This window comes from Nicotiana tomentosiformis, chromosome 5 (genome assembly GCF_000390325.3).
Source record: "Nicotiana tomentosiformis chromosome 5, ASM39032v3, whole genome shotgun sequence".
In the NCBI taxonomy this organism is placed as follows: Eukaryota; Viridiplantae; Streptophyta; class Magnoliopsida; order Solanales; family Solanaceae; genus Nicotiana; species Nicotiana tomentosiformis.
The window spans coordinates 80,245,860-80,270,843 of NC_090816.1; the positions used below are offsets into that span (position 1 = coordinate 80,245,860).

Here is a 24,984-nt window from a genome sequence, read left to right on the forward strand (position 1 = left end):
ACTTACAATCCAAATTGGAGGAATCATCCTAACTTCTCATAGGGAGGAAATCAACAGAATCAGAATCAGTATAGGCCTCAAGGAAATTTTAATCAGCCTCAGAAGCCACCCCAACAAATAGAAGAGAGTACGAATGACTTGCTGAAAAAGTTGTTGCTAGACAATTAACAGCTCGGGACCGATTTCAGAAATCTTGAGAGGCAAATAAGGCAGTTAGCAGCAAATCAAAATACTAGACCTACATGATCTCTTCCCAGTGATACAGAGAAGAACCCTCAAGTTAATGCAGTTACACTTAGAAACGGGAGGGAACTAGAGGAAGTGCCAAAGAAGAGAAAGGACAAACCTATACCTGAGGGGGAGCTGACCCCTAAGGCAATACACGAGTCAAAGAATAATGATGCAAGTTCAGAGCGAATGGAGGCTGCAAGGCCACCACCACCTTTCCCCAGAGATTGCAGAAAAAGAATGACGATCGCATGTTCAACAAATTTCTCTCTATGTTGAGTCAGGTTCAATTAAATATTCCATTAGTGGATGTACTTCGTGAAATTCCAAAGTATGCCATGTACATAAAAGATATAGTGGCTCACAAGAGGAAATTGACTGAGTTCGAGACAGTTGCACTTACTGAGGAGTGCACTTCAAGGGTCCAAAACAAGCTTCCTCAAAAGCTTAAGGATCCTGGCAGCTTCACCATTCCAGTGCGAATCGGTAATATTGATGTGGGTCGTGCTCTTTGTGATTTGGGTGCGAGCATAAATCTGATGCCATTGTCCTTGTTTAAGCAATTGGGTCTGGGAGCTCCAAGACCAACCACTGTGATGTTGCAATTATCTGATAGGTCCATAACCTACCCTGAAGGAGTGATTGAAGATGTGCTGCTGCAAATTGGGAAATTTATCTTCCCAACTGACTTCATTATTCTAGATTTTGAGGGTGATGAACAAGTTCCAATCATATTGGGACGACCTCTCTTGGATACTGGTGATATAATAATTAAAGTGAGAGAAGAGAAAATGATTATGAGGGTGGACAACGAGGAAGCATTCTTCAATGTCTACAAAGCAATCCAACTTCCCCGCCACTATGAGGAGCTCTCTATGATATATGTTGTGGAGGTGGATGCGAAACTTCTCGACACGAGTGTATATCTAGACGACTCTCTAGAAAAAGCAATCATGTTGTTTGATAGCTTGATGATTGATGATGAGGTTGAGGAGATGATGCATATCCTAGATGCATCATGTGCTTACATGCAAGGAATACACCCGTTTGAGCCCCTGAATAGGCCAAGTGGCCCCCTCCAAAGCCGTCAATTGAAGAAGCTCCAAAATTAGAACTTAAACCCCTACCCCCTCACCTTCAATATGCTTATTTGGGTAGTTCTGACACTTTACCTGTTATTGTTTCTTGTCACTTGTCTAAATTGCAGGAAGAAAAGCTATTGAGGGTGCTACGTGAGCACAAACGAGCAATTGGGTGGACAATGTCTGACATTAAAGGCATTAGTCCAGCTTTCTGCATGCACAAAATCCTCATGGAGGACGGACACAAGCCAAGTGTAGAGCATCAACGCTGACTAAATCCAATCATGAAAGAAGTGGTAAGAAAAGAAGTGATTAAGTGGCTTGATGCAGGTATTGTATTTCCAATCTCTGATAGTAAATGGGTAAGCCCCGTTCAATGTGTGCCGAAGAAAGGGGGATGACTGTAGTAGTTAATGAAAATAATGACTTAATTCCTACAAGAACTGTCACTGGATGGAGAATTTGCATAGATTATAGAAAATTGAACAATGCCACCCGGAAAGACCACTTTCCCCTTCCCTTTATTGACCAAATGCTTGATAGGTTAGCTGGCCAGGAATACTACTGTTTCCTGGACGGTTATTCGGGGTATAATCAGATTGCTATAGCCCCAGAGGACCAATAGAAAACTACATTTACGTGTCCTTATGGCACGTATGCGTTCAAGAGAATGCCCTTTGGTCTTTGTAATGCACCTGCGACTTTTCAAAGGTGTATGATGGATATTTTTACTGACATGGTTGAAAGATTTGTAGAAGTGTTCATGGATGATTTTTCTGTGTTTGGATGTTCTTTTGATAGTTGTTTGATGAATCTTGATAAAGTGCTTGCTAGGTGTGAAGAGACGAACTTGGTGCTAAACTAGAAAAAATGTCATTTCATGGTACGTGAAGGTATAGTTTTGGGGCACAAGGTGTCAAAAGATGGTCCACAGTGGATAAAGCAAAGGTGGAGGCGATTGAAAAATTGCCCCCACCGACATCTGTCAAAGGCATTCGCAGTTTCTTGGGCCATGCAGGTTTTTATCGTCAATTCATTAAAGATTTTTCAAAAATTTCTTTTCCGTCAATTCATGTCTGAACGCATCCACCCTCGCATGTGAAGCTGATAAATGGAGGACGAGGAGGATGCGTCGTATCCACCTTAGCATCAATCCCTGAAGCCGATTTGGACTAGGAATAGGAGAGCTTTGGCCCACGACTTTTGTACGCAATATATAAGCCAAAAACGCCTCCTTTAGGTTAGAAAACAGATTGGAGAGGGGGAAAAAGCCACAACAAAGTTATAAAAACCACGGAATTTGTCTTGAGTTCCTATTCTCTCTTTCTTTTATTGATTCTTATGCACTCTTGTGAATTTTTGGATGATTGCCTGAATATGAGTGGCTAAGAACCCTATTTTTCTAGGGTCATGGGTATACATGAATGTTGATGTTTGAAGTTTAATTTGACGAAGTTGATTTTATCATATTGGGTTGTTTATTTAATTCTGTTTTTAATTATTTTGCTGAGTAGCTAACAGTGAAATACTATCTACGAATCTAGAGTTGAACTCGAAAGTGGGAACTCTAGATTGCATATAGAATTAAAGAGAGTAAGTTCTTAAACCCGGGCATCAGGGAAAGGATTCGCAATTGGGATAGACATATACCTAATTACCTTGCTCGGTTGCAATACAAGAATTGTAAATGCGTTCCTTTTAAATTTAATTCCATAGACATATAGATATTAAGTTAGCTTGAATAGGCGAGTAAGGGCTCGACAGATTCTTATGAGTAATATCAACCCTGTGAACCAACAATCCAGATAAATCAATTAGTTATTTTAAGCTAAGAATGCAACATGATTGTTGAAAAACCCGTGACCCTGGAATATTATCTCTCATTGATTATTATTTAAAACTATTTAAGTGTTGTGTTGATTTCTAGTATTTCATTACTTGATAGTCTTTAGGAAGTAAATTAGATAATTATCTATCTTATAAGAAATCGCTTGAATCGATAAGCTATTTGAGTTTGAATTAGTCAAAAGTTAATCATAAGTCCTCGTGGGAACGATACTCTATTCACTACTCTATTACTTGACGACCACGTATACTTGCGTGAGTGTGTTTGGTCCCGACAATTTTCTACTGTTGGCCCGCTAATATATAGTTGGATCTTGATTCAACACGCCTAAATAATGTAAACGGGCTCTAAGGGTATTTTATACATATATATACTAGTCTTAATATACGCGCGTTGCGCGTGTATCACGAGTATAAATTTTAAAAACTTATGTACATAATATATTAAACATTTTTATTTCTGTTATAAAATAAAAGCTAAAGAGAAAAATGTAAATTTGAGAATGATAATTGTTGATCTATTAAACTAATTCAATTTAAATGAAGAAACTCTACCCATCAAAGTTGGTTTTCCGTGTATAAGGTGACAACTCTAATTTATTAATTATGAAGGTGACTCTATTTAGGAGGAAGTATTACAAAGTAATTTCCTATAGCCAATAGAATGAAAAAGATCTCAAAGATAAAAATGCTCAAAATTTTTAGTATTATTTTTCTTTTACAAATTTAATTTATCGTGTCAACTTAAATATTAGTTTCAATATTTTTTCCTATTTATAAAAAGATACCTAAACCTAAAAATAATTGGAAGTGCTCGAATATATATTATTTTTCTTTTATAAATATGTTATATTATTTTTCTTTTAAATAAACAAGTATTTAATACAAATTTTTTGTTGATTTCGAAATTCTAGATATTACAAAAAAAATTAAATAATTATTTTTAAATAACTTAATATTATTTTTAAAAGAAATTTATATTCATTAAGATAGTATACACGCGCAACGCGTGTATCTCATCTCAGTGAATATAAATTTTTTAAAACTTACATAAGAATTATATTAAAAATATATTTGAGTTAATTATAAAAATAAAAGTTAAAATAAAAGTTATAAGCTCCTAAAAATGATGATTATTAATCTTATTTAGCTAATTCAATAAAGTCAAACTATCATTTATTGAATGAATATAAAAAGAAAGAAAAATAATAATGACAACTTCTTTTGAATACTTTTGTCTTGTGTTATATCCTTATTGCTTCAACTTAGCCTTTTTAGCAATTTAACTTTTAATAATATATTATAATATTGCTCTATTTTCTTATTTCTTTCACGGCAAATGCTCTTATTGTGTAAAACAATTTATGTACCTTAAGAGTTTTATCAACTTGGTAAATAAGTTTACTTATATGATAATTTTGAAACAAAGTTGAATTGACTTTTTTGCTGCTTTATTAATTCAAAAACTTAATTATTTGTTAAGAGTTTATGCTTTTATGATAGCATACAAGATATGAATTATTTTTGAACTTTTTCTACTCGAGCATAATATTATTCTCTTTATCGGTTATGTAATATTGAAAACTACATTTAATAATTAAATTAAATATTTAATTAGGTACAAAACCTCTTTCTTTAGTAGTAATAATTTATAAAAACATCTTGTTAGAATTATAGGTTCCCTAAAAAGAAGAATCAATGTGAACATATTTCTATGCAAATTACGTGAGGAAATATAAGGAAAAGATCATAATTCTCTTACTTCTCTTAAATAAGGTCATGAGCCGAGTCTGGTTGATGATCTCCAGCAAGAGGTTGTTGAAGTAGAGTTTGAAGTTGTACTACAAATTCTTTGCCTTGTATAAGCTCTTTGATCAATCTTTTCCGAGCTGTACGTGGACTTTCAAAGTTCTCCATCTTGCTTAATTAGTTGAGTTGGTTTGGATATATAAGATCTGATAAATTGGGAACGGAGTTGATTTTGTTTTGGGGAGGAATGTTTCCTTTTATATGAGTGGTTGAAGGAAGGAGAAAGGCAAATCAAAAGAAGCATAGAGGAAGCAACACAAACGAAAAATAAAACTAGGATTTGTTTTTGTAAAAATAGGTAATAGTACAAGATTTTGATGTTAAAATGGTGACATATGAGCATGACGCAATGTTATTTTTCATTTTTCTTTTCTTGTTAAGTTTTGTCTATTTTGGATAGTGTACGGAAAGTAGGGGGGGGGTTGAGTTGTAGCGCTTATTAATTTTATGAATGCTAGTCGACTAGTTTATCAGTTAGTCGATTAAACTTCAGGGGAAGAGTATAGTGAGATAGCAAGTGCAGAATTAAAAATAAAGAGAAATAAATGACACATCGATATTTTTATAATGAATTGGATTTAATGTGAATCATGGTCTAGTCCCTTTGAGTTAGTTGCAAGAGAGTTCTCTCTTTTATGCTCCCTGTTGTTTTTTAGAACACCTTATTTATGAGTTTTCTACCCCTCTTATGCTATATTTTAACTCTGCATTCGTTTTGAATGCTTCACCAATCATTCTCTCTCTCTCTTCTCTCCTTCTATTACACAGTAAATCAGACTGAACTATAATATTTCTTAAGAGTAGAATAAAGAGCTTGAAGTTGATTAGATAAAAGTATATATTCTTCGTCTTGATCTTCGAATATATATAGTCTGAGTAGTGAGTCGTTTGGGATCTTTGATTGGCATCAATATTGAGAGATTAACAACCCGAAGGAATCGATCATTAGAATAATATTTATTGATGTTTCTTTCCAAGAATGAGTATGGAGCCTTTTTATTACAGAATCTTATCATTCATGTACTGCATCGAATTCTAATTGTTTCTGATAGAATTTGAGGGTCCACCAAATTATATAGAGAACCAGGTTCTCTACTAGTTTCCACAGATTACGCACACACAACGGTAAGTAAATGACACTTAGAGTTTTTACGTGAAAAATTTCCAGCTCACGGGATTGAAAACAACGACCTACCCTTGTAGGATTTCAACTTCACTACTGAGCAAACTTTTAGATTACAACCTATTGTAACCTAGGAATTAACTTCTTAATCCCTCACTAACTTGTAACAATCCTATTACAAGCCACTTTGTAATACCTCTATGACAAAGACTTTACAACTCGATTAACTCTAGCCAAGATATAAACGCAAAGGTTTATGATTTACAAAGAGTTTCCTGCACAATGCTTCTAAGTAAGCTAAGTAGGAATTACAAGTAAGAACTTTGACAAAGGTACAACTCAACTAAGGACATATAATAACTTGATGTGGGGAACTGGTCCGTAGCAGTGTTGTTCTTTGTACTTGATGCACTTGAGAATCATTTTTTGGATGATCAATCTCTGTGAGAGTGCTTGAATGAATTCTCTAATGTTCAAAATGATGTTTTGTCTTTAGTTTAATGTTAATATAACATTGATGACATCACTTGAATGATGTAAGCAACTTGGGTACAAGATCCTTCCTAATGGAGTTGACTGCTGCACTGTGTTGTACTGTTGTGTGTTCATGCAACCACTTTCCAACTGTTGGAGGGTTGACTGGTACGATCACCAGGGGAACTGATGTCCATCTGTTCCCCTTGTTGATTCTTTATCTTCTGAAAGACTGACGAACCTCTCAAGCTTAAGTCTGGTTATTTCCACATGCTTCAGAATGTGTATCAGGTTCTTTATCTGGTTCTTGATATTAAGTTTGTTAGATCATCAAAACATAAAACAAGGTACTTATAACCTATCAGTTTCGCTTTTATATAATTGCTTGATTGAGTCGTCCTTAGGTGCATGACTTTTCTGGCCCGAGTTGATTCTGTCACGACCCCAATTTCTATCTGTAGGATATCATGATGGCACCTAGTCTCTACGACTAGGTAAGCCTAACATTTGATAACAACTGAACAAATATAATTAACAAATACTAAAAACTAGTCTAATGAACTCATTTAAACTTCCAAAAAATAGAATCTCAACAATGCACTCCCCAAGAACGGCGGAACAAAGTAATAAGCTCTACAGAGTAAGCTAAAGTGTCTAGTACATCACAGTCTGAATTAAAAATATAACAGTAGTAAAGGTAAAGGAAGATGACTTTGAGGCCTGTGGACGTGGAGTAGGTATACCTTGAAGTCTCCAAAGCAACAACTCAAATCAATTATATCGTCCGGCACTAGCAGACGTACCTGGATCTGCATAAAAATTGAGCAGAAGCATAGTATGAATACATCACAATGGTACCTAGTAAGTATCAAGCCTAACCTCAGTAGAGTAGTGATGAGGCCAGGTCAAGACACCTACTAGGATATAAATAAACAGAATAAAATCATAAAAATGAATAATAATGGAAAGTGGAGAAATAACTGATACGAACAAGATGGTAGCATGAACTAATACCAGAAACCTAACATGGAAATAACATAAAGAAGCAATTAAAGAGAACCAAAATGATCATATACGGACAACAACTGTTAGAACAAAGAAGGAAAAAACAACAAGAAACGTTTCCACCAAAACTCTTTGCAACATGAGATAGGCAACAAGAATCACAACGAGGTACCTCATCGTATACAATAAGAATCACCACCGAGGTACCGCCTTGTATAAATCAAGTATCACAATCGAGGTACCGCCTCGTATTCACATTTCTCAATTTCAATCACAATCTTTCTTTATACCACCGCGTGAGCCTTACATTTGAAATAGGATTTGAAAACAGTTTTTCCGAAATATATACACGCACTTTAGCTAACCTTATGACGCCGCGTGGATTCACGTAGTTACCCTACAAGCAACATGCACATAAGTCCCACCTTATACTGCCACATGCACGTTAACCCCAAGCCTTATACCGACGCATGCGCGTCAATATCACATTACAATAATGTCATGCCCTAACCTCGGGGAGCGCGACCAGTGCTCAATCGAGTGAACCCGGTCGAGCAAGCCTAGTAAACCTTTCCTACCCGACTCATTCATGATCCAAAAAGGGAATGCGTCGCCATTTGTAAAACAGGGGAGAGATCAGTTATATAAATATATAAACGTTGCTAGTTCATTTTTTTCATTATATGCATTATGCCATAGTTAAGTTTCCAAAATACAACTCGATCCAACGACCGCCCCAACATACATACATGACCCATAAAAACGTCTACGGAGCCTCTAAGGATACAAAAGAGCAACATGACCATGCCAGCAACAAGGCCCCGGCTATACCTCAAAATGTGAAAACTTATACAAAGAAGGACTACATGACCCCTGGGAGAAATGGGGCTCACCAAAACTGTTGTGAGGAGAGAAAGAGAGCACCACTATATGCGATCGGCACTATCTGCGTTGGAACCACCTACATCCATTCAAAGATGTAGCGCCCCCGGCAAAAAGGACGTTAGTACTGTCGAATAGTACTAGTATGTAAGGCAAACACCAATCTCAGTAGAATGAACAGTGAAACAAAGAGAAGGGAGTCACAATAATCAATAAGTACTTCATGAAAATACAAGAAAACACCAAATAAGGATTACACAATTCCCAATTCAATCTTTTCATATTTTTAGGTTAATAATCTTTAGTGCCAAGCCACAACTCACAATGGCACCGTGTTTTTACACGGAGTCCGGTCTCGGCCCGACCGGCTAAGTCATCCCAAGTGAGACATATCCATATCTACAATGTGAATCAATAATTCCAACACAAATGCCACCATGTGTACAACATGGCGTCCGATCTCGGCCCGATCAACTAAGCCGTCTCACTTGAGATTTCATTTGTCCACTCAATTCACATTTCTTTCCCATCTCCATTACACAACACAAATAGCCTCATTTATTAAGTAGTTCTTGGCACTTGGGCACATTTTACAATTCAAACTTTCCCCTTTTTAATTGTTCGAATAACATCATCATTCATGTCGATAAGTACCATCACATAAGGCATTTCACACATAAGGGAATGAGCTTGGAAAATCATAATTACATTCTCAAATAGCATGATGACATGGTAACCATCTAAAACAATGAGGGAACATGAATTTTTCAATCAAACGCACTAAGGCAAACAATTCTAGTATAATCAGGTTGGAACTTACACCAATTATTTGGACACCAGGAGTTCGATTCTAAGAAAAAGAGAGTTAGCCATACATACCTCAATTGCGCTTCTTTAGACTCTACAATTATCCGGAACCCTTAACAACCTCAATCTATTTTTGCAATATACAAATTGAACCCAAAATTAGGAAAATGTTCATAGTTCTAGTTCACTTTTTATTTTTCCCACACTCTCTATCACATGCATGCAAGATGAACCACTCTCATACCCATGAAGTATTACCCTAGTACCCCATTATAGCTATGTTTGAAATTAAGAGCTGGGGTGATAAAATCTTACCTTTTTGGATGAAGCAATTGGGTGCTCTACTTGAGTATTTCCAAGATTTGAGTGATGGTTGAAGATTGATTGATAAAAATTAGGCCTCCCCTCTTGAACCCTCTCTCTCTCTCTCACTCTAGAAGTATCAGAAAATGAGCTCAAAATAGACCTAAGGGGTGTTTTAACGGAATGGGGGTCGGATTTTAAATTAAGAAAACTGGTGCCCCGACACAGGTCTGCGGTCGCATATGCGACCGCATAATGGTTATGCGGTCCGTATAGTGACCGCAGAAATGGCCCTCAGGGGCCTAAACTTTCGGCTCAGGTATGCGACCAGTATGCGGTCCACATACTTGTTCTGCGGTCGCATAATGCACCGCAAAACTCCCTCTGCAGAAACCCAAGAGGAATTATGTGACCAATATACGGTCCGCATATCGATTATCGCATAATCGACAAAACTGGCCTCAAATTGGCCAAACTTACTGCTTTACTCTACGGCCATTATGCGGTCCACAGAGTGATTATGCGGCCGCATAATGGGCCGCAGAAACGCGTTCTTCTGCAAAATATTTTTCTCTCAGTCCGCAGGGTACTGTTCAATCCAAAAAGTCTAAACCGCTGCTCACAAGCTCGCCGCGAAGAATTTTCTACTATAGTAACGTAGGAATCTAACTTGGCACCACGAAACCCCAAGCTTTTGGTTTAAATATTTTTTTTTACGGGTCCTTACAAATAACAAATCGCACCACAAGTGCCCATGTATCACAACTTTCCAACAATCAACAATATTAATATTTCCACAACAATAGCCCACGGCTCCACCACAACGTGTACAAGACTATCAACAACAACAATGAATGTAAAATGCTCAACAAGGAAGATATTTCAACAATAACAATTTTGCCTCAATGTGATAACAGCTTTGACAACTTCAACACCAATAACTCAACAATGAGAGATAATGTATAACCACGTTATTAAATAAGATAACTCACAAGGGAAGAGATAACGTATAACAATGGCTTCAAATAATGAAAATCAACAAGGAAAGAGATAACATGAACAATAACTTCAAGTAATGAAAATCAATATTGGAAGAGATAACACAAACAGTAACTTCAAATAATGATAATCAATAATGGAAGAGATAACATATAACAATAATAGAGGCAACAACTTCAACTAAAGCATGAGAGCAATTTATCAATTAGGATGCAGAACAAGTGTTAATGAAATCATTTAATGCATGTAAGGATAGACTAACTCAAGTAGGAATAGATTGACTGTGAGAATTTAAAATATGATACTACAATTCAATTAAAGCATGGAAATAGTCTAAGTAGCCTAAACCGGTCAAATTCTACGTACAACCCGTGTATCCACTTGTCACCTTGCGTACACGACTTTTACATAGCATACATGAATCAATCAATACCAATCCTAAGCGATAGTTCCCCCACGCAAAGTTAGGCAAGACACTTACCTCAACTAGGCCAATTCAACACTTGAAAATAGCTTTTTCCTTAAAATTTACCTCCACATGGCTCAAATCTAATCAAATTGACTTAATATCATCAAACAATGCTAGGGAAATCAATTGCAATAGATAAAACTAAGATATTTATAATTTTTCTAAAAAGTCAACAAAATTAAACTCGGGGCCCGCCCGGTCAAAATCCGGGTCCAATGGTAGATTTAAACTAGCCATGACCCCATGAGTTCATATATGTGAAGAGTTTCAAAATCCAAGTCCAAATCGACTCTCAAAACTCAATTTCTTACTTTTCAAAAACATGACAAAGTTTCAAATTTTTTCACTTTGATTCACATGATTTTGACGTTAAAATCTAATATATGTTGATGGAAAATGATTAGAAATAGATTAAAATACTTACCCAAGGTTTGTAGGTGAAAATTCCCTTTGCAAATTGCCTCCTACCAAGTCTAGGGTTCAAAAATGTGAGAATGAGAGATGAAATCCCGACTTCCAGCCCTTTTGATCAGCTGCAGATGTTGCAATTGCGACACGGGTTTGCAATTGGGAATCCTCACAATTGCGAAGTATTTTGCGCAAATATGAACACTGTTAGTCCTATGAGAAGTTAGCAATTGCGACTCTGGCTTCGCATTTGCGAAGCCTGTTTCCATTGCAAATGCGACTATTTTGTCGCGAAAGCGAATTACCCTCTTCCTGAAGCTACTTCGAAATTGCGAGCCAGGTATCGCAATTGCAATACATGAGGCCCCCCTTCTAAGCTCGCAATTGCGAACCTGGTGTTCGAAAATGCGACACCAAAGGCTATTGCACACTAGATTTCTAGTTTTCAATCCAAAACACTCTGATACATGTCCGAAACTCACCCAAGCCCTCGGGGCTCCAAGACAAACATCTACACAAGTCTAAAAATATCATACGAACTCGTTCACGTGATCAAATCACAAAAATAACATCTAAAATTATGAATCGAACACTAAAATGCATGAATTTCAAAGTAAAGTTCAAGAATTTCTAAAATTACAACTAAACGTTCGAATCCTATCAAATCAACTCCAAATGACACCAAATTTTATAGGCAAGTTCTTAATACCATAACTCACCTATTCCAAGCCCCAAAATTAAATTCCGATCTTGATAGCTAAAAGTCAACCTACGGTCAAACTTTTCAATTTCAAATTGCCAATTTTTGGCAAATCAATATAAATCAACCTACGGACTTTCAATATCTATTCTGGGCATATGCCCAAGTTAGAAATCATGATATGAAGCTATTGGAGCCATAAAAACTCAATTCCGGGGTCGTTTTCACAAAAGTCAAAATTTGATCAATAATTTCTAATTTAAACTTCTAAGTCAAGAATAAAGGGTCCTAATCAACCCGAAGCTTCCTGAAATGAAACTAACCAACCCCGCAAGTCATATAATCATAAACACACATGTGTGAAGCATGAAATGGGGAAACGAGGCGCAATTACACAAAACAACCAATCGGGTTATTATAGATTTTCCTTTTCTTAAGCTAATACGGACCTTCTGTCATGACCCAAAATCCCAACTAGTGAGGGTCGTGATGGCGCCTAACACCACTCGCTAGGCAGACCAATACAATAGATAGTTCGAAAAGAAAAGCATTAAATATTTGACAACTAATCAAAAACATAACATAAAAACAGCTTTGTAATAACATAATAACATACTAAGTTCCAAGACCATTAACTAGCGTAAACCACCCCAAGATTTGGTGTCACAAGTACATGAGCTTCTAGATCCAACTAAATACAAGGTTCTGAAAAATAAATGCAATATTTTTCGAATAAAGTGAAAACAATACACTAGAGGTAAGATAATGACTCAAGGCCTGCGGATGGGATACAACTCTACCTCGAATCACCAATGCAGTATCTTCTAAGCAACTCTCAGGCTCCGCTGGTACCGATGTCAGGATCTGCACAAGAAGTGCGAAAGTGTAGTATGAGTACAACCGGCCCAATGTACTCAGTAAGTTTTGAGCCTAACCCTGACGAGGCTAAGATAAAACACCTACTAAAAACCTGTACAGTTATATACATAAAGTAACAGAATAAAAATTAAAGCATCAAAAGTAACAACATGGTGGGGACATGTAGAAAAGGGCAAATGCGAAACAATAAATATGAGACACTAAGTAAACCTCTTTAAAAATAAGCACCGAAACCATCAAGTCATGTCCACATTTCGAATATCAAGTCAAAGCAATAAATTCAACAAAGTGAACGGTATCACCGTTCGTTCTTTTACTCTCATCCTCATCATATATCTTAAATGCAAGTGCACGGTATCACCCTTCGTGCTTTTACTCTTATCCTTAGGTGATCATAATAAAAATACATAGGCATACCCTTCATATTTTAACCTCACTTGATAAATAAGCATGTGCACGGCATCACCCTTCATGCTTTTATCCTCACATTCACTCAATCAATGATATCAATATGGAAATGAGGCACGACAACACCCTTCTTGCTTTTAACTCTTCCTTACCAAGCATCATCAACAACCCAAAGTGTCAAGCAAGGGGGAAAGTAAATTTCAACTTATAGTGTTAGAATAAGTAAACTCAACTTTCAATATAACAACAATTTCAACATAAGCGATAAACACGAAAGTGAATAGCCAACGAATAAATGACCCATATAAGGAATGAAAGGAATAGTAAAAGAAATAACATGGTACAAATAAGACAAATTTCACCCGCATGCTTTAACCTATGACATCGCATATACACTCGTCACCTTGTATATACGTCGTCCCCTCACATAATTCACATAGAAAATAGACCAAACAAGTCTTAATTCCCTCAAGTCAAAGTTAACCACGATACTTACCTCTTTCCAGAGTCAAATCAATAATCAACCATGGATTTTACTTTAAAACAAGCCTCCAAACTAATTGAATCTTGCCAACTATAGTTTAAATAATTCGAAACAAGCTTTAGAAACTACCCACAAGTGAAAAAAGTTCAATCTTTAATGAAATTGAAAAAGTCAACAAAAGTCAACTTAGGGATCGCTTTTTCGAAATCCAAGATTCAGACCAAATCCTGATTATCCATTTATCCCCAAGCCCGGATATGTGATTTGTTTCAAAATCTGACTTTAATTGAAGGTCTAAATCTAAATTTTACCAAATTCCTAAATTCTACCCAAAATACTAATTTCTACCTTTAAAGGCATCAAGTTAGTGCTAGCTCCCAAATCACATAGTACCTTCACAAATGCATACCAATGGTACATGAGATTGTAAAACTTCCAGGGTTAGACAATTTCTAAATGATGGGATTTTTTGCCACAGTACCACAAGTATGGATCAAAATCACAGTAGACAAGTCCTGAAAGTTAAACTTGCGGGGACATCAAATCCTTTATCATCTTTGCGTAATTCAACATCTCTCTCGGTACATCTATCAATGCTATGTTCACTTGGATTTGCGTTAGCATCTCCATAATCTTCTTGTACTGATCATCCTTCTTACACTTTTCCAGTCTCTACGGGAAGGGCGTAAGAGGTCTCCTCTTCCCACTAGTTTGAGCACTTTCTTTCTCAGGCACTTTCTCTAGAGTAGGGTCAGCTTCATTTTCCTTATCTTTTTTATTTTGCGCTTGTTAAGTTACAACCTTTGCGAGATCGTTAGATTCATTTATCTCAAGTGGCACTTGAACAAGTTGCACTATTTCTTTGCTAGTTCTGGAAATCTCTTACTCTCTATCTAGATCCCTTTCATTCTTAAGATTTATAGCCAACATTTGCTTCGGGTCCTGATCCTTTAGATTTATGTTGGTATCAGTAGGGAGTATTCCCTGTGAGCAATTGTTCAAGGCCATATATAATTTGTGTTGAGCTGAGCACGTGTTATGTTTTGATGATTAACAAACCAAGATCAACTGTGTTGAAAGAACCATGTTTCATGGATAGGTTGATATTCTACTAGACATATGCATAGATATATTGATAATGCAAGAACCAGGTTCATAGCAGATGAAGTGCAGATGTTGATTAGATGTGAAAAGACAGAATACATGTGCAAATTAGATTCCTTAACAAAACTTGTTCATGCGGTACAAGAAAATTATTAGCTGGAGGTATTCATATTCGAAAAGGATTCTACAAATAAGAAAAACTTGCATAGGAAGAAAAGGTTGAGGAGTTGGAAACAATTAAGAAAACCAAATCAAAATAGTTGGGTTTTCCTTAACCGAAATTTTCTAGGTCTTGGAGTATTAATTGCAGAAGATATTTGGCCAACCTCACACCCATACAAAGAGATATTCTATAGTTATTCAAGTTGATTCTATTGGAACTAATTCATATAAGTATTCTTCAAAATAGCAATCTCAACAAGAAGGTGCTCTTGGAGATTCAAGCTGCTCAATTAAAGAACCTAATCCTGAAGACGAAGATGCTGAAGTTCTGTAATGATTTGGCCGATTGTTTTGAGTATTTTATCCTCTTTTACCCTATTTGATGTTTTATATATGTGCATTTGTGGTTACGTGACTTGCCGTGATGGTTGATTTTGTTTCGAGGAAGTTTAGAATTGAATTGGACACTTAGACCCTTGGTTGAGAGTTTAAGTTGTAAGAGTTGACTAGAATTTGACTTCTATGTAGATAATTTCAGATGGTATTTTGATGGTTTAAATATCTTTGTATAGTGATTTATGACTTAGGCGTATGTCCGGATTCGGATTTGAAGGTCCCTAGGTTGATTTGGTTCTATTTGGCGATAGTTGGAAAGTTAAAAGTTTGGAAGGTTGATAGGTTTGACCGAGATTGGACTTTGGCGATATCGAGATTGGATTATTGTTTGAAAAATTGGAATAGGTTTTTTGTGTCATTTGGGACTTCATGCAAAATTTGAGGTCATTTCGAGGTTATTAGGCATATTCGGCGTTAGTTTTAAAATTTTAAAATAAGGATTAGTTCCTTAGGCTTGAATTGAGGTGCGATTCGTGGTTTTGATGTTGTTTTGCATGATTTGAGGCCTTGAATAGGTTCGTGTTATTTTTTGGGATTAGTTGGTGTGATCGGACCACCCGGAGGGAGTTTTGTCAATGTTGAGGTGCAGCAGGTCTGGTGCGATCGCACCTGCGGTGGTGAGGTGCGCGAGTGCAAAGCCGCACTTATAAGAGAATGATGCGCATATGCGGAGAGGAGCTGTGCATGAGGTTTCTGCAGATGTGGAGTTTTGTTGCAAAAGTGACAACACAAGTGTGCCTGATGGCTCGCAGAAGCGGTGTCTTGGCTGCAGGAGCGGATCTATGGGATTTATGTTATTTCCCCATTTGCGATAATATTTCTGCAGATGCGGTGTCACAGATGCGACTGAGGGACTGCAAAAGCATAAATGTTGGGCACAATATATCTTGAACGAGGGTTTACGTCCATTTATCATATTTTGAGGTTAGGAGCTCGAATTTAGGTGATTTTGGAGGGTATTTGCACGATTTGGGTTGGGATAATTGTTTTTAATCGGAATTGTTTATTATTCATGAATCCAACCTTTATTTTAGTGATTGATTGATGAATCAAAGAGAAGAAATTGAGAATTTTAGTAAATATTTTTTAAATGAAAAAAGGGTTTTGAATCTTAATTCAGAGTCAGATTTGGATGAAATTGGCATAGTTGGACTCGTACTCGAATGTGTATTCGAAATTTGTGATTTTTGTCAAGTTCCGGGATGAGGATCGAGTTGACTTTTTTATTTTTGTTATCGAAGTTTTATTGTTTGGGGTTGTTCTCTACAACGTCTATTGATATTATTAAGTTATTTATACTAGATCAAAGCCGTTTGGAGGTTGATTCACGAGGGAAGGGATTTTTATAGTACTGATTTGGCTTGTTTGAGGTAAGTAGCTTGCCTAACTTTGTATGGGGGAGTACCCCTTAGGTTCTAGCACTAATTTTTTATTTCTATGATGTGAAAAGTATCGTGTGCATGAGGTGACGAGCCTGTATACGGGTACTATGTGTGGTTTTGACCGAAATAGACCGTAGGCTATTAATATGCCTTAATATGATAATGAGCTTTATATGAAATATGTCGAGACCACTTTATGACTATTTGATCTTGATCATTACATTGACTTAGCCATAGTCATGCCCTATTTGTTGAACATCCATCCGCTTTTATGAATATTGTTATGTCCTTGTGCACTATTGTTGAAAGTTGTGAGTTTATATCTTGGTGAAACTTTGGTATCGTTGTTTGTGATATTAAGGCACTTGGTATCATTGTTTTGTGGTATTGTGGCACTTGTGGATATGTTGAGCGGATTGACTGGGGGTGTCACCATGAGGTCTTTATCATGCGATTGTGTCTATTGTTGTGTGCGTGGGACTAAATAAGGGTGGAGTTATGTCGGGCTGCCCACGTGGAAAAATAAGTGTGGCTATATGCCCATGTGGCGAAATAAGGGATGCCTTTCATTGTTATGTGCACATGCGGTGGAATAAGGGTGGTATTGTTAATGATGTTATGTGATATTTCAGGGTGTCTTTCTTGTTGTTGTGATTGGGTTGAGACAGGTTTGATATTTTTCTACTACATATTCGTTTTTGAAAGTTTCCATTTTGCACTTATATGAGTTAATGGTTGTATTTTACATGTTACACATGCCTAACCTCTATTCGATTTTTTATGATCAATGATGGGTTTTACTACACTAAGTTGTTATTACTCGTTCTAAAGGGATTGTCGTTACTGTTTTTTTAATTATATTTCTGTTGTCAGTTTCTTTGATATGTTCATTGCACAAGTTATTTGTCTAGTGAGTATCATATGTCTTGAACCTCATTACTACTCCACCGAGGTTAATCTTGATACTTACTGGGTACCGGCATGTGGTGTACTCACACTACGCTTCTGCATAGTTTTGTTCAAATCTAGGTACTTCGTATCGGGTTGATCGTCAGTGAGGCATTCTGCACATCAGAGACTTCAAGGTACCCCTGCATGTTCCGATCGCAGGCCTCAGAGTCACCCTTTATGTTTCCTTTCTACTGTTTATGTAGTTCAAACAATATTTGTTTTGAGATATTTCTATGTATTCAGTTAGAGCATGTGACTCTGCACTACCGAGATCTGGGAATATGTTGTGATTATCACTTGTTGACTTGTATCACCTTTATTTACGTATTTGTGTTAAACCCTGCTTCATTATATCATGTCTTTATTGATTTAAAAATTTATAAGTGATCGACTTACCTAGTTTTAGAGACTAGGTTCCATCATGGCCCCTATGGTAGCATTTGGATCTTGACAAGTTGGTATCAGAGCAGTAGGTTCATAGGTTCTACAAGTCACGAGCAAGTTTATTAAAGTCTTATGGATCGGTACAGAGACGTTTGTACTTATCGTTAAAAGGCTATAAAACTATTAGGAAAATTTTACTTCTTTCATTCCTTATCGTGCATATTTGTTAATTCCGGAATTAGAGGAGCCTATCTATTCTCTCACAGATGGTGATGACACATGCTTCAGTTACTGATGATGCTTCCCCAAAGGCCGGTATTTCTATGTCGGGGCAGAGGCAGTGCCCGGGGGTGGTGAACATGCTACAGCTAGAGCACCTGCCAGAGCAGAAGCTGAGGAGCCACCAAAAGTTCAGGTTGGGGAGCAGGCACCTGAGGCGCCTGTTGCTACCCCTAGACTTCGGAGACTTTGACACATTTCCTGAGCATATTTGGTACCTTGGCTTAGGCAGAATTAATTTCGGTTGCACCAGCTACTTCTTAGGCTAGGCTAGCAGCTCATACTCCTGCCGCCCGTACTCTAGAGCAGCGAACTCATATTGATTAGGTTCTGGGTGTTATACCGGTGTAGTCTGTGATTGTGGCTCAGCCTGAGATTAGGCTAGTTGAGATAGAGGAGGAGCAGAGGAGGATAGAGAAGTTTCAGAAGTACCATCCTCCTCATTTTAGCGGTGGGCCTTTTGAGGATGCGCAGGGTTTCCTAGACCAGTGTCACCATATTTTAGGCATTATGGGCATAATGGAGTTGTGCGGGATTGACCTTACTACTTTCTAGTTGATAGGTTCAACATATAGATGGTGGCATGTATATGAGGTTCGTATGCCAGCTGGCACAACACCACTTACTTAGGCTCAGTTCGCTGATCATTTTTTGAGGGAGTTCGTTCCGCATACGCTCAGGGATGCTTTGTGCATCGAGTTGGAGCATTTGTGTAGGGTACTATGAATGTGTCCGAGTATGCTATGAGATTTGCTAAGTTATCTCATCATGCACCTGCTTTGGTTTCCACTGTTAGAGAGATAGTCCACAGATTTATTGAGGGATTCGATTATGGTATCAGATTTGGGATGACATAGGAGTTTGAGACTGATAATCCATTTTATCAAGTTGTAGAGATTGCTAGGAGGTTAAAGCGTATCCACGGTAGGAGAGGGAGGATAGGGAGGCTAAGAAGCCTCGTAGTTTTGGAGGATTCAGGGGCCCTACTTTGAGGGCAAGATCCATCATGGTAGAGGTTTTATCAGTCGACCGATTCAGTTTGCACTTTAGGTTACTCATGGTGCTCCAGCTAGTGATGGACCTTGAGGTACTCATATTGAGCATCCATCTTTTAGTGCGCCTTATTCATGGGGTTCGTACATTGGTTACTCCAGTTTCCCGGCTCAGACTCGGTACCAGCAACCACTTCCGTAGAGGGGTTGTTTTGAGTGTGGTGATACTAGAAACATTATGAGACATTGTCCCAAACTTCAGAGGGGTGGACCTCAGTAGGGTACTCATGCTATGGCTCCCGCTCCAGTTGCTACTGCACCTGCATATCCAGCTAGGGGTGGAGGACAGGCGGGTAGAGGACGTCCTAGAGGGGGAGGTGAGGCTCGTTGTTATGCTTTCCCTAGTAGAACTGATGAAATGGCATTGAATACCATTATTACAAGTATTTTTCCAGTCTGTTATAGAGATACATCAGTTTTATTTGATTCGGGTTCCAGTTATTTGTATGTATCATCCTATTTTGCTTCATATTTATATATGCTATGTGATTCTTTGGGTACTCCTATTTATGTGTCTACACCCATTGGGGATTTTATTATGGTAGATCTGGTCTATCTTTCTTGTTTGGTCACTATTGGGGGCTATGAGATTAAGGTGGATCTTCTGTTACTCAATATGGTAGATTTTGATGTGATTTTGAGCATCGATTGGTTGTTATTACATCGCTCTATTCTTGATCTAAGACTGTGACATTGGCTATGCCGGGGTTGCTGAGGTTGGAGTGGAGAGGTACATTGGGTCATGTTCCTAGTAAAGTGGTTTTTTTTCTAAAGGCACAACAGATAGTTGAGAAAGGGTGCTTGGCATATTTGTCCTTTGTGAGGATATTAGTACTGATACTCCTACCGTTGAGTTAGTTTTGGTAGTGAGAGATTTTCCAAATATGTTCACAGCAGACCTATCGGGCATGCCACCCGATTGGGATATTGATTTTTGTATTGACTTGTTGCGGGGCACTAAGCCTATCTCTATTCCACCATATCGCATGGAACCGGTGGAGTTGAAGGAATTTAAGGAACAACTTCAGGAGTTGCCTGATAAAGGTTCCATTAGATCGAGTGTTACATCTTGGGGTTCTCTAGTTCAATTTGTGAAGAAGAAAGACGGTTCTATGATGATGTGTTTTGACTACAGGTAGCTGAACAAGGTTACCATCAAGAACTACCGTGTATTGATGATTTATTTGACTAGCTTTAGGGTGTTAGGGTATTCTCGAAGATTGACTTGAGATAGGGATACCATCAGTTGAATATCTGGGCTTCAGATAGTTCGAAGACAACTTTCAAGACCCGCAATGGTCATTATGCATTTCTGGTAATGTCTTTTGGGCTGACCAATGCCCTAGTAGCTTTCATGCATTTGTTGAAAAGCGTGTTTCAGCCGCATTTTGATTCCTTCATCTTTGTGTTTATTGATGATATACTGGTGTATTCTTGCAGCTAGGAGGATCATGGGAAGAATTTGAGGATCGTTCTTCAGAATTTGAGGGAGAAGAAGCTATATGCTAAATTCTCCAAGTGTGAGTTTTGGCTAGACTCAGTGGCATTATTGAGCCATATGGTGTCCAGTGAGCGGATTAAGGTGGATCCAAAGAGGATTGGGGTAGTTTAGAGTTGGCTCAGATCATCTTCTGGTACTAAGATCCGGAGATTCCTTGGGTTGGCTAGGTTTATTTTTGATTTGTGGAGGGATTTTCATCTATAGCAGCTTCATTTACTAGATTGACTCAAAAGGGTGCCCCATTCAGGCGTTCTGACGAGTGTGAGGAGAGCATTCAGAATCTCAAGACTACCTTGATTACAACTCTAGTTCTGGTTTTTCCTTCAGTATGGGGTTCATATAGTCTATTATGATGCTTCACAAATTCACATTAAGTGTGTGTTGATGCAGAGAGATAGAGTGATTTCTTATTTTTTGCGTCAGTTGAAGCCCTTTGAGAAGAACTACCCAGTACATGATTTGGAGTTGGCAGCCATTGTTCACGCACTTAAGATTTGGAGGCACTATCTTTACGACGTGTCTTGTGAGGTGTTCACGGATAATAGGAGTCTCCAACACTTATTCAAGCAAAAGGATCTGAACTTGAGGCAACATAGGTGGTTAGAGCTACTAAAGGACTATGATATCACCATTCTTTATCATTGGGGAAGGCCAACGTGGTGGCCGATGCTTTGAGTAGGAAGTCTGACAACATGGAGAGTCTTGCTTTTATTCTAGTTAGGGAAACTGTTAGCTTTGGATGTTCAGGCTTTGGCCAATGGGTTTGTGAGGTTGGATGTTTCGGAGCCTAGCTGGGTTCTTGCTTGCGTGGTTTCACGGTCTTCTTTGTTTGAGCGTATCAAGGCACGTCAGTATGATGATCCCTATTTTCTTGTCCTTAAGAACACAATGCAGCACGGTGATGCCATGGAGGTAACAATTGGTGATGATAGGTTATTGAGGCTTCCAGGCCATATTTGTGTGGCCAATGTGGATAGGTTGCGGGAGCTGATTCTTGAGGAGGCCCATAGTTCGCGGTATTCCATTCATCTGGGTGCCACAAAGATGTACCATGATTTGAGGCAGCACTATTAGTCGCGGAGGATGAAGAAGGATATTGTTGAGTATGTTGCTCGGTCTTTGAATTGTGAGCAGGTGAAGTATGAGCATCAGAGACCGGGTGGTTTGCTTTAGAGGATTGATATTATAGAGTGGAAATGGGAGCGTGTCACTATGGATTTTGTAGTTGGACTTCCACGGACCTTGAGGAGATTCGATGCAGTATGTGTTATTGTGGATAGACTAACCAAGTCTGCACACTTCATTCCAATCATGACTACCAACTCTTCAAAACAACTAGCTCATATTTATCTTTGTGCGATTCTTAGTCTTCATGGTGCCGGTGTCTATTATCTTAGATTGAGGCATCCAGTTCACATCGCACTTTTAGAGAGGCGTGCAACATGAGTTGGGCACACATGTCGAGTTGAGTATGACATTTAATCCACAGACGGACGGGCAGTTCGAGCACACTATTAAGATTCCGAAGAGCATGTTACGTATATGTGTCATTGATTTCGGGGGCTCATGGGATCAATTTCTACCACTAGAATAGTTCACCTACAACAACATCTATCAGCCGAGTATCCACATGGCTCCGTACAAGGTCTTATTTGGGAGGCAATGTCGTTCTCCGGTTGGTTGGTTGGTTTAAGCCTAGGGAGGATAAGTTGCTGTGAACTGATCTAGTTCGCGATGCTTTGGATAAGGTGAAGGTGATTCAGGTGCGGCTTCATACAACATAGTTTAGGCAGAAGAGTTAAGATGACAAAAAGGCTCGTGACATGGCATATATGGTAGGTGATAAGGTTCTACTTAGAGTTTCACCCTTAAAGGGTGTGATGAGGTTTGGGAAGAAGGGTAAGTTGAGCCCTCGGTATATTGGTCCTTTAGAGGTGCTTGAGAGAGTTGGAGAGGTGGCCTACTAACTTTTCTTACCCCCTATTTTATCAGGAATTTACCTAGAATTTCATGTTTCCATGCTCCCGAAGTATTATGGGGATCCATCACATGTATTGAACTTCAACACAGTGTAGTTCGGCGAGGATTTGACTTATGATGTGGAGCCGGTGGCCATTTTGGACTGGCAGGTTGGAAGGTTGAGGTTGAAGAACATAGCATCAGTGAAGGTTCATTGGAGAGGTCGATGAGGCTACTTGGGAGACTGAGCAGGATATGCAGAGCAGATATCCTCACTTGTTTTGTGACTCCAGGTATGTTTTTAGACTCTTTTGAGGATGAACGTTTGTTTAAGAGGGAGAGAATGTAACGACCTGGCCGGTTATTTTAAGTATTTAAGCCTCGTTTCCCCTATTTGATGTGTTACATATGTGCATTTGTGGTTACATCACTTGTCGGGGTTGTTTGTTTGGTTTCGGAGAATTTTTGGATTAAATGGGACACTTAGTCCCTTGGTTGGAAGTTTAAGTTTTAAGAGTTGGCCGGATTTGACTTTTGTCTAGACAACACCGGAATGGTATTTTGATGGTTCCAATAGCTTTGTATGTTGATTTTGGACTTAGAGGTATGTCCGGATTCAGAGGTTTCTAGGTTGATTTGGTTCTATTTGGCGAAAGTTGGAAAGCTGAAGGTTCAGAAGGTTGATAGGTTTGACCGAGTGTGGACTTTAGTGATATTGGGTTCAAATTGTTGTTCCGGGAATTGGAATCTATGTGTCATTTGAGACTTACATTAAAAATTTGATGTCATTCTGAGGTGTTTAGTCATGTTCAATGTAAGTTTTGAATTTCAAAATTTGGATTAGTTCCTTAGGGATGAATTGAGGTGAGATTCGCACTTTCGATATTATTTTGTGTGATTTGAGGCCTCAATTAGGTTCAAGTTATATTTTGGGATTAGTAGGTGTGATCGGACGAGTCTCGAGGGGCTGGGGTGGCTTTCGGACCACCGAAAGGGAGTTTGGTCAATGTTGAGGTGCATCAAGTCTGGTGCGATCACCCATACGGTGGTGAGGTGTGCAGGTCCAAAACCGCACATGCGGGAGGAGGATGCATAGATGCAGAGAGGAGTTGGTCAGGAGGTGTCCGCAAATGCAGAGCTTTTTTCGTAAAAGCGACAGCGCAGGTGCGCCTGATGGTTCGTAGAAGCAACACCGCAGAAGCAGTGTCTTGGCCACAAAAGCGGATCTATGGGATTTATGTTGTTTCTGCATCTGTGATGATTTTTCAACAGATGCGGTATCGCAGATGTGACTGAGGAGCCGCGTAAGTGGAAATGCTGGGTAGAATATATCTTGAATGAGGATTTAATTCCATTTATCACATTTTAAGGTTGGGAGCTCGAATTTGGGCGATTTTGGAGAGGGTTTCATGATTTGGATTGGGGTAAGTATTTTTGACTCGGATTAGTTTATTATTCATGAATCCAACCTTGATTTTAGTGATTGATTGATGAATCAAAGTGAAGAAATTAGAAATTTTAGTAAAAACTTTTCTAAACGAAAAATAGGGATTTGAATTCCGATTCGGAGTCGGATTTGGATAAAATTGGTATGGTTGGACTCGTTCTCGAATGGGTGTTCGGAATTTATGGTTTTTGTTACGTTCTGGGAGGAGGGACCGGGGTAACCTTTTGAGTTGACTTTTTTTTAAAAATTTTTTATTCAAGATCGAAGCTTTATTAATTGGGTTTGTTTTCTATAGCTTCTATTGATACTATTAAGTTATTTTGGCTAGATCCAAGCCGTCCGGAGGTTGATACATGCAGGAAGTGATTTTTAGAGTACTGATTTGGCTTGTTTGAGGTAAGTATCATACCTAACCTTGTGTGGGAGAATACCCCTTAGGTTCTATCACTAATTTATTAATTT

General features: G+C 38.2%; 1 protein-coding gene across 1 annotated transcript; it reads left to right on the plus strand.

Annotated features, from left to right (window-relative positions):
- Positions 1 to 767: 767 nt before the first annotated feature.
- LOC138892648 (uncharacterized) lies at positions 768 to 15,505 on the plus strand. The gene is made up of 2 exons (XM_070176383.1): positions 768 to 1,148; positions 15,419 to 15,505. The coding sequence occupies exons 1-2, from the start codon at positions 768 to 770 to the stop codon at positions 15,503 to 15,505; spliced, it is 468 nt and encodes a 155-aa protein (XP_070032484.1).
- The last annotated feature ends 9,479 nt before the right edge of the window (positions 15,506 to 24,984 follow it).